At 42.3% G+C, this 16,492-nt stretch overlaps 1 protein-coding gene across 4 annotated transcripts in view; it reads left to right on the forward strand.

Annotated features, from left to right (window-relative positions):
• The window catches only part of LOC5574548 (scavenger receptor class B member 1), a 494,233-nt gene that overhangs the window by 14,023 nt on the left and 463,718 nt on the right, over window positions 1-16,492 (forward strand). For all 4 annotated transcript variants that reach the window (XM_021844301.1, XM_021844303.1, XM_021844300.1 and 1 more), the window contains exon 2: window positions 3,894-3,985. In XM_021844301.1, the coding sequence (XP_021699993.1) occupies window positions 3,894-3,985 (92 nt within the window). The remainder of the gene's footprint in view (window positions 1-3,893; window positions 3,986-16,492) is intronic.

Genomic DNA, 16,492 nt, shown 5'->3' on the forward strand with positions numbered 1-16,492 from the left:
TCAAGAAATTCTGCTGGGATTCTTCCGTAAACCCAGATTTTTTAAATAGATTCCATTACACTGGAAAGCAATCATGAAATCATTTTCGGCAGAATTCCAGAATTTTACAGAAGAATCCTGAAAGGATTTCCATAATAACCCAAGATGGGTTTCCGGGATAATCCAATAGGAAGTCCCAAGGAGGTTATTGGAAGAATCAGAGCGATCAAAGAAATAACTACATACATATAATTTCAGAAGGGTTTCTGAAAGAATCTCAGTGGATTTTCAAGAAGTTCTCTAGCACCACAACTAATAAATACTAATATATACAACTCAATACATAATTACAAATTGCGTTGAGCTGAGTGATTTGTACGCCATCCAGTTTGGGGGCGGATTGACGGTATCGAATTAAAACCACACAGAAAAAAAAAATCTGAATATTGCGCAGTTCCCACCTTATTAGACCCCGCACTTCAGAAGTGCGGGCGGGTTCATAAGTGCGGAAACGTCAAACCCTTTGTTTTCGCCGTTGGCGGGCAAGAAGAGGCAGTGAATCGGTTTCGCGCCAACGAAAATTGTTTACACGTTTTAGCAAAAGCATTCCGGTCAACCATCCTATGAACTACTTTAAATAACTTTATCCAATAATAAATATTTCTGTCGCTTGTTCTTTACTGTTCATTTCGTTACGTATATTCAAGTATCTTCATCAATCTATAAAACCTTATGGGTGTCTTTCTTTATCAAGCATACAAAATAGATCTTTAAAGAAATTATACTAAATTTCGTTAAATCATGTTTTATCGAATGGGCTTTAGTCACCTTCATAAATATTCATCGAAGAACGTGTGTGTAACGAATGATGTCAAAGTAAAGTTAAAGCTTTGTATCGAGGCACCTTTACCATTCTTTTTCGTATCGTTTCGTAAAGCAGCGTCAAGGTATTCTGGTACATCGCGTGGCAGGTCTCGATGTTTTGATTTTCCAAGGATCGGCATATTTGAGACCGAATATGATTATGCATGGCTTTTTCGGATCTTTTCTTTCAGATCCGAACCATTAATGATAAGCATTTTAAATTTCATAACCAGAAGGATGCTCTTAAATTGGTAGATATTATCGCAAATATGTATGCGCAGGAAACATGCCTGCTGCTAGAGTGCTGGCCATTATTGAGGCATAGTTTATGAATGCCTCTTGCCACCCTTAGGGATGTGATATAGTGTGACATAGTTGATAAGTGTCCTTCGGCTTGCTATTCCTCTAACAATTAGAGTTCAATTCCTAATCAAAAAGGTATTGACAAAAATAAATCGTATTAAACATAAACGGTTCGGTTCGCATGGAACCCAAAAAAAGTTTTTGGTTAATGATTATTTTTTTTTCAAAGTAAAGCAGAAGAAGTTCGCTTATTTTGGTGTCGAAATTTTGATAACATTTATCGAATGTTCTTTACGTTCTTTGTGCATCCCGATAAAATTCAGAGAGAGAACTTCGCTCATTTTCCTCTTCGTTATCAACGAACTTAAGGTAACACATGATAGACTCATCGTGGCATCCATGAACAATCTATGTTCAAACTATCGTTCAAAAGAAAATATTTCTGTTTTATATCATATCGGTCATTCGGTGATCTATCGGATCATATGCTTGCTAGCAACAGGCATGATGATACACTTTCAGTTCATTTCTGTCTGGTAGAACCGATATCACACCCCGAAAACTGCAAAATTGATAATCATTTATGGATAGCAAACAGTTGCACCTTAAGCACCGCCAACACATTTTCAATCGGAAGGATTTTGGCGCGCTCGAACTGACAAATCCTCATTGTTCTGCCGGCTCGGCTTTTATCTCGACTGTTTTATTGTGCTCTGCAAGATAAATCCACGCAATGCGATTATATGAAAATGTCGATATACCGTCGCAGTGGTAATGAAAATCACCAAATGTTTCAGATTCAGCAAATTTGAAACATTTGTGTCCTTGAAGGACGAAAAAATCCAAGCCTACTTGAATTTTGACGTTGCGTTTGAATTGCGCGCATATCTTCTGCGCGTTTCCGCCGCCGCTGGATGTGGATTTAATATAAGCGCCGCAATAGAAAACTGTCTAACATCACGTCGACGGAAGAAGTTTCACCACAACGGAGGATTTGTCAGTTCGAGCGCGCCAAAATCCTTCCGATTGAAAATGTGTTGGCGATGCTTAAGGTGCAACTGTTTGCTATCCATAAATGATGATCAATTTTGTATTTTTGGGGATGTGCTGTCGGTTCTACCGGACAGAGATGAACTTAAAGTGTACCAACATGCCTGTTGTTAGCAAGCATATGGTCCGATAGATCACCAAATGACCGATATGATATATTTAAAACAGAAATATTTTCTTTTCAACGATAGTTTGAACATAGATTGTTCATGGATGCCACGATGAGTCTATCGTGTGTTACCTTAAGTTCGTTGATAAAGAAGAGGAAATGGATAAAATCAAAGATGGTTTCCTTCTAACCATCTTTGATAAAATGACAAAAAAGATATCCAAAAATGTTCGTTACTGCAACATTACACCTAGTTATTGTATCAGCAACTTCTTTGTTACCCATATTTCACATTAAAAGGCACTATTGTGATCATAAATATTTTAATAATTATTCTCCATTTATGCTTTCGCCGGTATGACAAGCTACAGTCAGTGACATAAGTTAGTAACCAAATGCTGTTTTTCCATACAAAATGCCCAAGTTTGGGGTGCTGTATCTCAGCTTCTGGTAGTCCGAATTGGCTAAAATTTGGATGACGAACTACAAATAACTTGAAGTTTTGCCTGTAAGGGAATTATTACATTGCAGTCATTTTACATAGAGTTTCAGAGGGTTGTTCAAAGACAAAAGTAAGTAACCGAGAGACTTTGTAATTTAATTCTAAAATGGTAAGTTGTGGGTTGTTGATCTGTTCCATAAAGTTGTTCAATTTCAGAAGTCACACAAATTTGCAGAACACACCAACTTTCCACGACTTACCGTTTTCGAATTAAATTACAAAGCCTCTCGATTACTTACTTTTGTCTTTGAACAACCCTCTGAAACTCTATGTAAAATGACTGCACTATGTCACTAACTTATGTCACTGACTGTACGTTAGAAATGCGCACAATCATCAACCATCATCATCGCAAAAACTGATGACGACGATTGAAAAGGTAAACATTACTCCCAGGTCTCCTGTCATTTGACCAGCTTCGTATAATGGCTCATTGAGCGAAGTTCCCTTTCTGAATTTTATCGGGATGCACAATATAAAGAAAAGTGAAGAAATTTAAAGATATGGTTGACCGGGATGTCAGCCACTTGAAATAGGCTTGTTCGATTATAATTTATTGTGGCAATGATGCAGTCAAGTACAAATCTGTATTTGGATAGAAAAACCAGTGTAATTTGTCGCGCAAATGTACATTTGAAGAACTTTGGGTATGGATCCATTTGCATGGAGACATATTTGGAACCACTGCTTGGTGACCTTCGAGGTGGGATACACAACTTTCCCAATAATCCATCTATCAAAGTACACGCAAAAAAAATGTGCGGTAAAAACTACCATTTTAGGGGGTTAACTTAAGCGCTCGCACCGGCAATTTTCAGCAGACCAGAAATGCGCTTGATTTTACCATGTCTGTTGTCGAAATCAGATTGTAGTAAATTATTTCTGTCAAATGTACCAGTAATGTGGTGGGATGTACCGTAAACATAGTAAATTGGTCAGAAATTCCATGGTAGTTTCAATAATGGTCGTAGTCAGCTAAAATAGTATTTTTTACCACAGAATTTTTTCCCGTGTAGGTAGGGCACAATATCTCAAATTAATTAATGAAAATAATGAAACTTTCTTATTGTTTTATTTTCTTTACAGATAATTTCTTCCTCATGGCAGTAGGCCTGATATTGATTTGTCTCGGAGTTATGTCACATATGTGTAATCCATATATGCTAATTTTCAAATGGGTGAGTAAAGTATACAAGATAATGACTACCCGGTCAACCATATCTTTGAATTTCTTCACATTTTTTTTATATCGAGCTTTAAAGGCGCTCATACAACAAATCGATAGCGATCGTCATCGATTCATGAAAAAATAACTGTGCATAAATGTTATCAAAATTTCGATACCAAAATAGAGGGCATCCTCTGCTTTGTCGACCTTAAAAAAAATAATCAATAATCAAAAAAAAATTGTGGGGTTCCATGGGAATCGAACCATCCTGTGTCTATGTTTATCATTTACCTTTTTGATTGGGAATTGAACACTAATTGTTAGATCAATAGCAAGCCAAAGGACACTTATCAACTATGCCACATTATATCACATATTGTGCATCCCGATAAAATTCAGAAAGTAAACTTCGCTTAATTTCCTCTTCTTTATCAACGAACTTAAGGTAACACACGATAAACTCATCGTGGCATCCATGAACAATCTATGTTCAAACTATTGTTGAAAGAAAATATTTCTGTTTTATTGACTTCGCCGCACCAATCTGGAGTTCGCCGGTTGGACTTCTGAAGCGATGTTTTGAACGAACTTTGGGGATGTGATATCGGTTCTACCGGACAGAGATGAACTGAAAGTGTATCAACATGCCTGTTGTTAGCAAGCATATGATCCGATAGATCACCAAATGACCGATATGATATAAAACAGAAATATTTTCTGTTCACGATAGTTTGAACATAGATTGTTCATGGATGCCAAGATGAGTCTATCGTGTGTTACCTTAAGTTCGTTGATAAAGAAGAGGAAATTTAGCGAAGTTCTCTTTCTGAATTTTATCGGGATGCACAATATATCATATCGGTCATTCGGTGATCTATCGGATCATATGCTTGCTAACAACAGGCATGTTGATGCACTTTCAGTTTATCTCTGTCCGGTAGAACGGGATTAATATCTACAAAATTGATCATCATTTATGGATAGCAAACAGTTGCACCTTAGGCACCGCCAACCATTTTCAATCGGAAGGATTTTGGCGCGCTCGAACTGACAAATCCTCCGTTGTGGTGAAACTTCTTCCGTCGACGTGATGTCGGACTGTTTTCAAAAACAGTCGAGATGAAAGCCGAGCCGACAGAGCAATGACAGTTAGTTCGTTCAAAACTCGCTTCGGAAGTCCAACCGGTGAACTCCAGATTGGTGCTGCGAAGTCACCATCCAAATACCAATACCAATAGGCCAGGGGAAGTGGTTCACCTAGAGTGAATTTCTGTCAGAGAATAAGTAGATTTTGTATGAGAATTGACAGAAAAATGAATGACAAGTTCATCCACATCTCCTGGCCTATACCAAAGGGTGGCAAGAGGCACTCATGAACTATTTATGGATATTGCGATCCATCTAATGTCTCAATGCAGGGGAAGTGTTGGCCTCAAGAATGGCTAGCACTCGAGCAGCAGGCATGTTTCTTGCACATACATATTTGTTCTAATACACCCCAGCCTCTTTTTACGACCGTTATCGGGGGGTCGTAAAAAAAATCAGTCGTAAAAAAATCAGGGTTATAATTATGTTTTTGAAAAATGCAACGTCTAGATGCGGAAACACTGATTCGAGATATTCGGCAAAGTTGAAGCATGGGTTGAGAACTTTCTAAAATGGCCGTTCAAGTTTTCATATTTTGGTAATAGATGGCAACACTGCTCGATTGTTATCAAAAGAGCCAATTTTATGGGGGTGTGAGGGTGTGATATGCAAATACCAAAAAATTAACGAATGTTCCCCAAAGTTGAAGGAAGTGTTGCGTGCCATACAGTTGGCCGAATCACAAATGTTCATGTGGCTGGCAACTCTGTTTAAGAAGAATAAAGTAAAGATCAAAACCATCAAACTTGAACGGAACAGAAAAATATAATGCTTAGCAACATAGCAATGCTCTTCAACTGTAATCAAGTTTTTCATGAAGAATCAACATTTTTTTCGTAGCTGGCAACACTGTTTAAATGAAATTGCGCCACCAGGCAGTACAAGTGTGCATGCAACTATTTTTTGCGGATATCTCAGGATCCTGGCCACTTAGAGAGATGGCCCCTTCGGCAAAGTTGTTCAGTAGCTCAAGGACATCATCATTATAAAAGCTATGAGATTCAAAAATTTGCCACTAGGCGGCGCTAGTGAGCATGGAACTTTTGTTTTGCGGATATCTCAGGATCCTGACCACTTAGAAAGATGGCGTCTTGGGCAAAGTTGTTCAGTAGCTCAAGGACTATCATTATTCTAGCCAAGAGATTCGAGATTTTGCCACCAGGCGGCGCTAGTGAGCATAGAATTTTTGTTTTCCGGATAGCTCAGGGTCCTGACCACTTAGCAAGATGGCGTCTTCGGCAAAGTTATTCAGTAGCTCAAGGACTATCATTATAAAAGCTATGAGATTCAAAATTTTGCCACCAGACGGCCCTAGTGAGCATAGAATTTTTGTTTTGCGGATAGCTCAGGAACCTGGCCACTTAGAAAGATGGCGTCTTCGGCAAAGTTGTTCAGTAGCTCAAGGACTGTTAGAGACTGGTTGAGTTGGGAACCACTATTGTCCCCAACCGGGCTTTTGTCCTGGGCCTCAGGATCGTTTATGCTGCTCCAAGAGGAAATTGGGGTTAGCGGAAAGACTTCCCTTAACAAAAAAACCAAGGTGGAGCAACAATTATATGAAAAAGACTTAATTCAGGGCTTAGCTATTGAAAATGATAGGCGACTAAAAGTATGTCAGTTTTACATTCTATATATTCAGGAATCAAAATCATTTATTGGGGAAAAAGGAATAGGAATTAGGAAATTGACTCACATATCACATCATTTGGCGTCGATGGAGAATGGGGGCCGCTGGATTGGCCTTGGGAACCCCTGATGTTCTCCGAGCTTGGACGTAGGATGTTCCTCTTCTACATCCGGAGAACGGCCGGCGGGCTTCGGCAGCGCTTGTCCAGCGTGGGATCTTCGGCAACGGTTCACTCGTTGACAATCTGGCTCCTCGTCACTTGGCTTCAACACTTCACTTTAGCACCACCCAGGGAAATCTTGAGAAGGCCGTTCCACTCCGTAACACACCAGGGTTCTTTTTTTCACAAGCCGGGAAAATTAAATGTGGCACATCGGCTATTTCACCAGATACTCAGGCGTTCCCTATGAGAGGGCGAATAAAGGGGGGTTAAAAATCGCGCACAACTTTAGGTTTTCGTGGTTGTTCACCTATTATTATATTTATATGGTGGGGGACGGACCTGGTGTAGTGGTTAGAACACGTGCTCTCACGCCGAGGACCTGGGATCCCATCCCCGAGATAGTCACTAAAAATTTCAGTGACGACTTCCTTCGGAAGGGAAATATATATATATATATATATATATATATATATATATATATATATATATATATATATATATATATATATATATATATATATATATATATATATATATATATATATATATATATATATATATATATATATATATATTGTAACCGTTGGTTCCAATTGCTACTTGCAGCTTCCCCGCAAGACATTTTTCCTTCCCATTAACCCCACTGTGCTTGTCACTCACTTTATGCAGTCAAGTGGTACCCACCTGTCGGCATAAAGGGTGAGTACCGGTTAGATCCCAACACCAATACGCTTCAGAGAAGTAACCCATTTGCAGCGGTTTGAGCGCGAGGAAAAAATAAAAGCTCGCCGTACGTTCATCATTTGCCCACAGATGGAGTAGGATGGAAGGGTTGCCAAATTGGAAGAGCATTATAGGTACTTCGGCAATTTTCGTGCTCGGTCGTACCAATTAGATAATTAAATACCTCAGCTTTCATCTCGGAGAGATTATTCTGTCCGAAACACTAGTCGGAATTGCAGTGCGCGCCGGAAAATAATTATTAAATTCGATAGTGAGTTGTTTTTCAATTTTAGTGGTGTAGATTTCTAATCTTAGTTAAATCTTTTCAGAATAGCATGCGTAGTTAAGCTCAAAACCGCATGCAGAGTTAGTATAATAGATTTCAGTGCAAATAATCATTATAAAAGGTTAGTGGTGTTCAAAGAAGAAAAGCAATTGTGTGAATAGACAAAAAAAACCTATTGTTCCTATTGTAATTATAGTTATCCGTTGTGACTATTGTAACGTCGCGTCCAAAAAGAAGGTCAAGTGTTAGATTGACAAGAAAAAGGTAATTTTAAGACTACATGAAACATATTGTACTTGCAACGTGAAAATTAAGTGACGTCACGCGTTAGTAACCATGGGGTAGGTCCATCTCGTGGGCCTTTTTCTTTTTTCTACCCTCTCTTGGCGGAGCAAGGGCCGTTCTTCTACTCAATAGGATCGAGCATCGGCGATTTCCTCGGACAAGCGCACCAGAAAACTCCTCGACACGCCAGTGTGGGACAGAATTGGGAAATTCGTCGAAGCGTGGCCCTGTCGGCCTATTGTTCCATTGTTCGGCCGGTATTCCTGGTCAAACCATCACCATCGACCATATTGCCACGCCACGCCCGGTCCAACCACCTCGTCATTGCTCCTCGCCAAATCCGCCACGTTGACTGCTGGCCCTATCAGTCGGCCGACCTTATCATCACCATTGTCCAGTTGCCCCATCACGGGAGTATAATCCGCCGAAGGGATTTAGGTGGGCCCTGGGCCCCTCCTATACCTACGACCGACAAGGACTCGTTTCGTCGGTGACTGACCAGCCAAGCCATCAACCATCAGCGCAAGCCTCGCCTCTCCTCTCAGCAACAGAATTCGCCTGTCATCATCATCAACCCCCAGCTGCTACCACCATGGATCGAGAACAAGAATGAATATATATAGTTATCCGTTGTGACTATTGTAACGTCGCGTCCAAAAAGAAGGTCAAGTGTTAGATTGACAAGAAAAAGGTAATTTTAAGACTACATGAAACATATTGTACTTGCAACGTGAAAATTAAGTGACGTCACGCGTTAGTAACCATGGGGTAGGTCCATCTCGTGGGCCTTTTTCTTTTTTCTACCCTCTCTTGGCGGAGCAAGGGCCGTTCTTCTACTCAATAGGATCGAGCATCGGCGATTTCCTCGGACAAGCGCACCAGAAAACTCCTCGACACGCCAGTGTGGGACAGAATTGGGAAATTCGTCGAAGCGTGGCCCTGTCGGCCTATTGTTCCATTGTTCGGCCGGTATTCCTGGTCAAACCATCACCATCGACCATATTGCCACGCCACGCCCGGTCCAACCACCTCGTCATTGCTCCTCGCCAAATCCGCCACGTTGACTGCTGGCCCTATCAGTCGGCCGACCTTATCATCACCATTGTCCAGTTGCCCCATCACGGGAGTATAATCCGCCGAAGGGATTTAGGTGGGCCCTGGGCCCCTCCTATACCTACGACCGACAAGGACTCGTTTCGTCGGTGACTGACCAGCCAAGCCATCAACCATCAGCGCAAGCCTCGCCTCTCCTCTCAGCAACAGAATTCGCCTGTCATCATCATCAACCCCCAGCTGCTACCACCATGGATCGAGAACAAGAATGAACCGCAAGTACCCCATTGATACGTTGTGACGTCACTCAAAAATGCCATAATTGGCGAATAAACAGGCATGTAAATTGAATTGCTTTGTAGGTAGCACACTTTATTTAAGATTCGGCTATCCATTTGTCTTCTCCACCACTCTTAACTTTGCTTCGTTTGTTCGGACTCATAAAGGAGTCGCCAGGCCTCGCCTACTGTGTATCGAATGTGAATTCTTCTCTTCGAGTAGCTTTTGAGCCCCTCCTAGGTACGGCACTGTTTGTCAGTTTTTCCACTTTGCAACATCGGTGGGCACGTGTCGCGCAACACACGTGCATGTGTGTAGCTCCCGCCGTAGGTGAGTACCTTCTGTGGGTGTATAGTGTTGAGATCTAAGGTAATCGACCCTGTAATTGTCACCCTTCCCTAGTCTCAGGGAGCTAGCAGGTAACAATTTGGCGCCCAACTAAAATTTAAAATTCTAACATTACCACCCCCCTTTGGTAAGGGCAGTAAAACAGTGTCCTGTTTTAGTTTTCTCTTTCGTCCTCCAAACGAAGAATCATTAGTGGTTGAGAACTGTTAAATTGATCGAAATTTCACGATGGATGTTGAATTCGACCTACTCTACAAGAATTTATTACTACATCATCTCGAACGGGAAGAGATAGAGTATGAACTTACTATTCGTGGTCTTCCTTATACGGATACAGAAACGCGCGCGGCTTTAATGAGACGGTTGAAGGATAAACTCAAGGCCGATCCGAACGCGAATATAGATATTACTCAGTGCGATTTTGAAATCGGTTCTGAATTCAAACAGATTGACTCGAAGATTAAAGAAATTCGGGACTGTCTAGCACATAGGAACAAATTCGAAGGAATCAGAGAGAGCCTTAAAACACGATTGGCTCATTATTTCAAACGAACCAAACGGTTAACAGAATTAACTGATAAAGATGAAGATCTTTCGGACATCGACGGTTTGATTGCGTGCATTCGCGGAACATTTAACGATAATTTTTCAATCTTTGCGCCACTCGGGCAAAGAGATGTTATAGAGACACTGAACCAGTCTATTTCGAATCTCCTTATTACGAATGAAAACTCGTCGGCTACGGTACAACAAAATAAGACGTCTACCCCATACGAGGAAGATGTTGAAGTGCTTGAGGGAGCATCAAGCTCGCGTACGCGTAGGCTCAAATCCGGTATTGATCATTCGGGAGAAAAGCTATTACCTGAGTCAGAGTCGAACATCATGCCATTGCTTTTGCAGCAATGGATGATGCGAGACACACAAATTCAAAATTGGGTCCAGCAGATGGTGAGAGAACAAGCTTCGGAGTATTTCGAAAACGCGATCCGGACAAACTCTCGCTCCGCCCCCAAGGAGAAGCCGTCGGTGAATACAGTTCGTAAAACAACCTCACGCCGGTCAAATAATCGTTCACGCCGGTCAAGCTCGGAATCTAGAAAGTCCTCCAGTACCGAAGCTGGTTGGTCTTCCGATGAACCACGGAATTCGTCGCGCGGAAGCAAACGTGTCCAAAAATCGGGAAAACGTCGGCCAGTCTCAGACTGGAAACTTAAATACGACGGGTCTGATAACGGACTCGCCCTAATGAAATTCCTTCGCGAAGTAGAATTTTACGCTAAGTCCGAAAAGATGTCGAGCAAAGAATTATTTCAATCCGCGATTCACCTGTTTAACGGCGCCGCGAAAACATGGTTTATGACTGGCTTTGACAACGAGGATTTCACCTCGTGGGAAGAGCTGAAAGAGGAGCTCAAGAAGGAATTCTTGAGCCCTGATCACGATCATTCCACCGAAATTCGTGCGATCGCGAGAAAGCAGGCACCACGCGAGTCGTTCCATGTTTATTTTCTAGAGTTACAGAAAATATTTAACTCGTTAACTAAACCTATGACCGAACGTCGGAAATTTGAAATAGTGTTCCGTAACATGCGCGCGGATTATAAAGGACATGCGGTGTCCTCGGAAATCGATAACTTAGCCGATCTCAAGAAGTTTGGTAGGCGTTTGGATGCGACATATTGGTTCAAATACCAAAATCCGTCCAACGAGTCGTCCAATCCACGCGGTAAGCCATCTCAAGTGAATGAGCTCAATGCGGACGCGAGAAACAAATCGAAATCCAAAGCAGGGTTTACAAAGCAAAAATCGCGAACTTTCCATAATTCGTCAACTCAACCTCGCGGCTCAGATAATGAAGAAAAACCGTCGCAAAAACCACCCGAAAGCGGTGCGAAACCGAAGGAGCAAAATCCACCAATCCCCTCTCAGTACAATCAACCAGCCCCTAAATACTGTTTGAATTGTCGCACAAAGGGTCATCACACTCGTGACTGTGATCAGCCCAAACAAAAAAGTTGTCAAAAGTGTGGTTTCTATAACGTAGACACAGCTTCTTGTCCAAACTGTGCAAAAAACGAATTGAAGACTGTCGCGGAGGGCCGACAGTTCAATCGGAACTGAAGTCCCTTGCTAATTACGACAATGTAACTTACGCTCTTCAGAACCAAGGGTTCGACAGAGTTTCCCCCACCGAATGTCCACACTCACAATTATCAGATTAATGAGACGATCATTAAAGTAGAAAATGACGATAGACCATTTGTTAAACTGTCCGTCTTCCAAATTCCCCTGGTAGGCTTGTTGGACAGTGGTGCCCATCTAAGCATTCTGGGGATGGGAGCTATGAAATTAATACGCAAATGTGGCCTTAAAATCTTTCCATCCGACGTGAGTCTTCGGACTGCCAGCGGGGAAAAATTGGGAGTCACTGGTATAGTCTATCTTCCTATTACCTTTAATGGAAAAACAAAGATAGTAGACACACTGATAGCACCTTCGCTCAAAAGGAAAATCCTTTTAGGAATGAACTTTTGGCGTGCGTTTGAAATTCGCCCTACCGTAGACGAGGTACAGGTTGAGGAAACGGTTGCCGACGAAGACTCGGAGGCAAGTTTTCCGGTCTCCAAGGAACCCGAAATAGAATTAACCGAAGAACAATCTGCTCGGTTGAACGTGGTAAAAAATAAATTTGAAATTGCATCGGAGGGTAAACTGGATACCACCGATTGGATAAGCCACAGAATAGAACTTACAGAGGAAGCCAAAAAGCTTTCCCCTGCTAGAGTAAATCCGTTTCCAGTTTCTCCGAAGAAACAGGAACAGATCAACAACGAATTGGACTAAATGCTCGAATGCAAAATAATTGAGAAATCTTACAGCGACTGGGCTTTACGTCTGGTTCCTGTAGACAAATCAGATGGAACAGTGCGCCTTTGTCTGGATGCACGCAAGCTGAATGAACGTACGGTCAGGGACTCTTATCCCCTCCCACACGCCGACCGTATCTTGAGCAGACTAGGACATGCTAACTACATATCTACTATAGACCTTTCTAAGGCTTTTTTACAAGTCCCTCTGCATCCTAGGTCTCGCAAGTATACGGCATTTTCCGTGTTGGGAAGGGGACTGTTCCAGTTCACACGTATGCCTTTCGGTTTGGTCAACAGTCCTGCGACACTATCACGACTGATGGATCGAGTGTTGGGCGGTGGTGAGCTGGAACCAAACGTTTTCGTCTACCTGGATGACATCATCGTCATTAGCGAAACGTTTGAAGAGCACCTGACCCTACTTCAAGAAGTGGCATCCAGACTTAGAGCTGCCAATCTATCTATAAATCTAGAAAAGTCCCATTTTTGCGTCACTGAAGTTACTTACCTAGGCTACATTCTGGATAGTGATGGTCTGAGGCCGAATCCAGATCGCGTGGCCGCGATTGTAAACTATGAGCGTCCTAATTCTTTGCGGGCTCTAAGAAGGTTTCTAGGGATGTGTAACTATTATAGACGGTTCTTAGCCAACTATAGCAAATACACACAGCCCCTAACGGACTTACTTAGAAATAAGCCAAAGACAGTTTGTTGGAACGATGAGGCCGAAGAGTCGTTCCGAAAGATAAAAGAACTTCTTATAAGTTCCCCAATCCTAACCAATCCCAACTTCAATCTACCCTTTGCGATACATTGCGACGCAAGTGATGCGGCCATCGCCGGTGTGCTTACGCAGACGCACGACGGGATCGAGAAGCCTATTGCGTTCTTCTCGCAAAAGCTGACCACCACCCAACAAAGGTATTGCGCGACCGAAAAAGAGGGCCTTGCGGTCCTTAATTCGATCGAGAAGTTCCGATGCTATGTGGAAGGTAGCAAATTTACCGTGTACACAGATGCATCCGCTCTGACGTACATAATGCGCAGTAGCTGGCGAACGTCCTCGCGTCTATGCCGCTGGAGCATAGAGCTACAGAAATATGAAATGACTGTCCTGCACCGCCGAGGTGTCGACAACATCATAGCCGATGCCTTGTCCAGGTCCGTCGAGGAACTGGAGGCCTGCGAAGAGGATAACGGCTGGTATGCGAATCTTAAAAAGAAAGTACAATCCGATCCAGAGAAATACAAAGATTTTAGAATAGATCATGGGGTCCTCAAGAAGTTTGTTTCAACACAAGATGACCTTTTGGATTACCGATTCTCTTGGAAAACCTGTGTTCCTAAATCCCTCCGAGAAACAAAACTCGTTGAAGAACATGATGACAAAATGCATCTAGGAGTCGAAAAAACTCTGGCGTTAATAAAGAAAAAATACTTCTGGCCGAAAATGCTTGAAGACGTGCGAGAGTACGTCAGAAAGTGTACTATTTGCCGGCAAAATAAACCAGCAAATCGGTCTCAAATGCCCGAACCTGGTCAACAACGGTTGACTAATAGGCCTTTTCAAATTGTGGCCTTGGACTTTATTCAGTCCCTCCCCCGCAGTAAAAACGGTAATACTCACCTACTGGTAATAATGGACATTTTCTCGAAATGGTGCTTACTTACCCCGGTGAAGAAAATCTCCGCTCCACTGGTAACCAAGATTCTCGAAGAATCTTGGTTCAGAAGGTATTCAGTTCCAGAGTTCATTATAACCGATAACGCTTCGACTTTCCTAAGCTCAGAGTTCAAAGCTCTGCTGGCCAAATACCAGGTCCAGCATTGGAGAAATGCCCGATACCATAGCCAGGCAAATCCCGTTGAGCGTCTAAATCGCACGATCAATGCTTGCATCAGATCGTACGTTAAAGACAACCAGAAAGTTTGGGACACGAAAGTGTCCGAAATAGAACATTGCCTTAACAATACTCCCCACTCCTCTACCGGGTTTTCTCCCTACCGAGTACTTTTCGGACACGAAATAGTTGGGACAGGTGAGGAACACAGGATGGATAGGGAAAAGGAAGAGGTATCCGAGGACGGGAGGTTGGAAAGGAAGGGAAAAATCGATGAGCAAGTTTATTCCACTGTCAAGAAAAACCTACAAAAATGCCATGAAAAGAACGTAAAAACTTATAATCTACGCTCCAAACAATCTGCTCCGGTCTACGTGGTGGGCCAGAGAGTCTTTCGGCGGAACTTCCGACAGTCATCCGCAGCGGACTCGCATAACGCCAAACTGGATGCCCTATACGTTCCGTGTACCATCCTGGCTCGAGTGGGAACGAGCTCGTACGAGCTAGCAGACGATAAGGGAAAGCCTATTGGCGTATTCTCAGTCTGTGATCTGAAGCCCGAAGCCTAAAAGTAATCACCATTCATTAAAATCTTCAAGTGGGTCGTTTTATTTGAGAAACACTCACCTTCCATTCATACGTCCGGACGTAAAAACAAAGAAATTTTCCTCGGTTTGATCCCCGAGACCTAAAAAGATTGAAAACAAAATGGTTTAGCACTCTGTCGTGATTGTGGTCGACTGAAAACTACTCGTATCATCTCTTACCTGGCCAAGATCCAAATTTCCTCCTCCAACAGCATATTCTCACCTCCAGCTGATCCCTCAAAAGTCCAATGGGAATTCGACCGGTAAAAGCTTCTCCGATCGCTGGACACGCGCGCAGTCAGAATTTGCTGCTGGAAGACCCGAATTTAGTCGAACACGCCGGAAAACTCGCGGAAACCGTGAAAACGCGTCGGAAAAGACAACTCGCATGCACCGTCGTTCGATCGCGCAGTAGTAAATAAAAGTTGACGATTTGACAGTTCTCAACACAGTAGTGTTGGTAAAATTGAGTTACCTTTTCTTCATCGTGAGTGCGATGAAGGTGAATGGAAATTCAGAGTGGGCCCTAGGGGTTCATATATTTAACATAAATCGGTAATCGATTAATGTTGTAATTAATATGTAAAAACCCTTGTTTTGATTTGAAATGTAATAAACAGCATTTCAGGAGAGGGACGATGGGGCAATGTAACCGTTGGTTCCAATTGCTACTTGCAGCTTCCCCGCAAGACATTTTTCCTTCCCATTAACCCCACTGTGCTTGTCACTCACTTTATGCAGTCAAGTGGTACCCACCTGTCGGCATAAAGGGTGAGTACCGGTTAGATCCCAACACCAATACGCTTCAGAGAAGTAACCCATTTGCAGCGGTTTGAGCGCGAGGAAAAAATAAAAGCTCGCCGTACGTTCATCATTTGCCCACAGATGGAGTAGGATGGAAGGGTTGCCAAATTGGAAGAGCATTATAGGTACTTCGGCAATTTTCGTGCTCGGTCGTACCAATTAGATAATTAAATACCTCAGCTTTCATCTCGGAGAGATTATTCTGTCCGAAACACTAGTCGGAATTGCAGTGCGCGCCGGAAAATAATTATTAAATTCGATAGTGAGTTGTTTTTCAATTTTAGTGGTGTAGATTTCTAATCTTAGTTAAATCTTTTCAGAATAGCATGCGTAGTTAAGCTCAAAACCGCATGCAGAGTTAGTATAATAGATTTCAGTGCAAATAATCATTATAAAAGGTTAGTGGTGTTCAAAGAAGAAAAGCAATTGTGTGAATAGACAAAAAAAACCTATTGTTCCTATTGTAATTATAGTTATCCGTTGTGACTATTGTAACGTCGCG

The sequence above is a fragment of the Aedes aegypti genome, chromosome 2 (genome assembly GCF_002204515.2).
Source record: "Aedes aegypti strain LVP_AGWG chromosome 2, AaegL5.0 Primary Assembly, whole genome shotgun sequence".
NCBI classification, from domain to species: domain Eukaryota; kingdom Metazoa; phylum Arthropoda; class Insecta; order Diptera; family Culicidae; genus Aedes; species Aedes aegypti.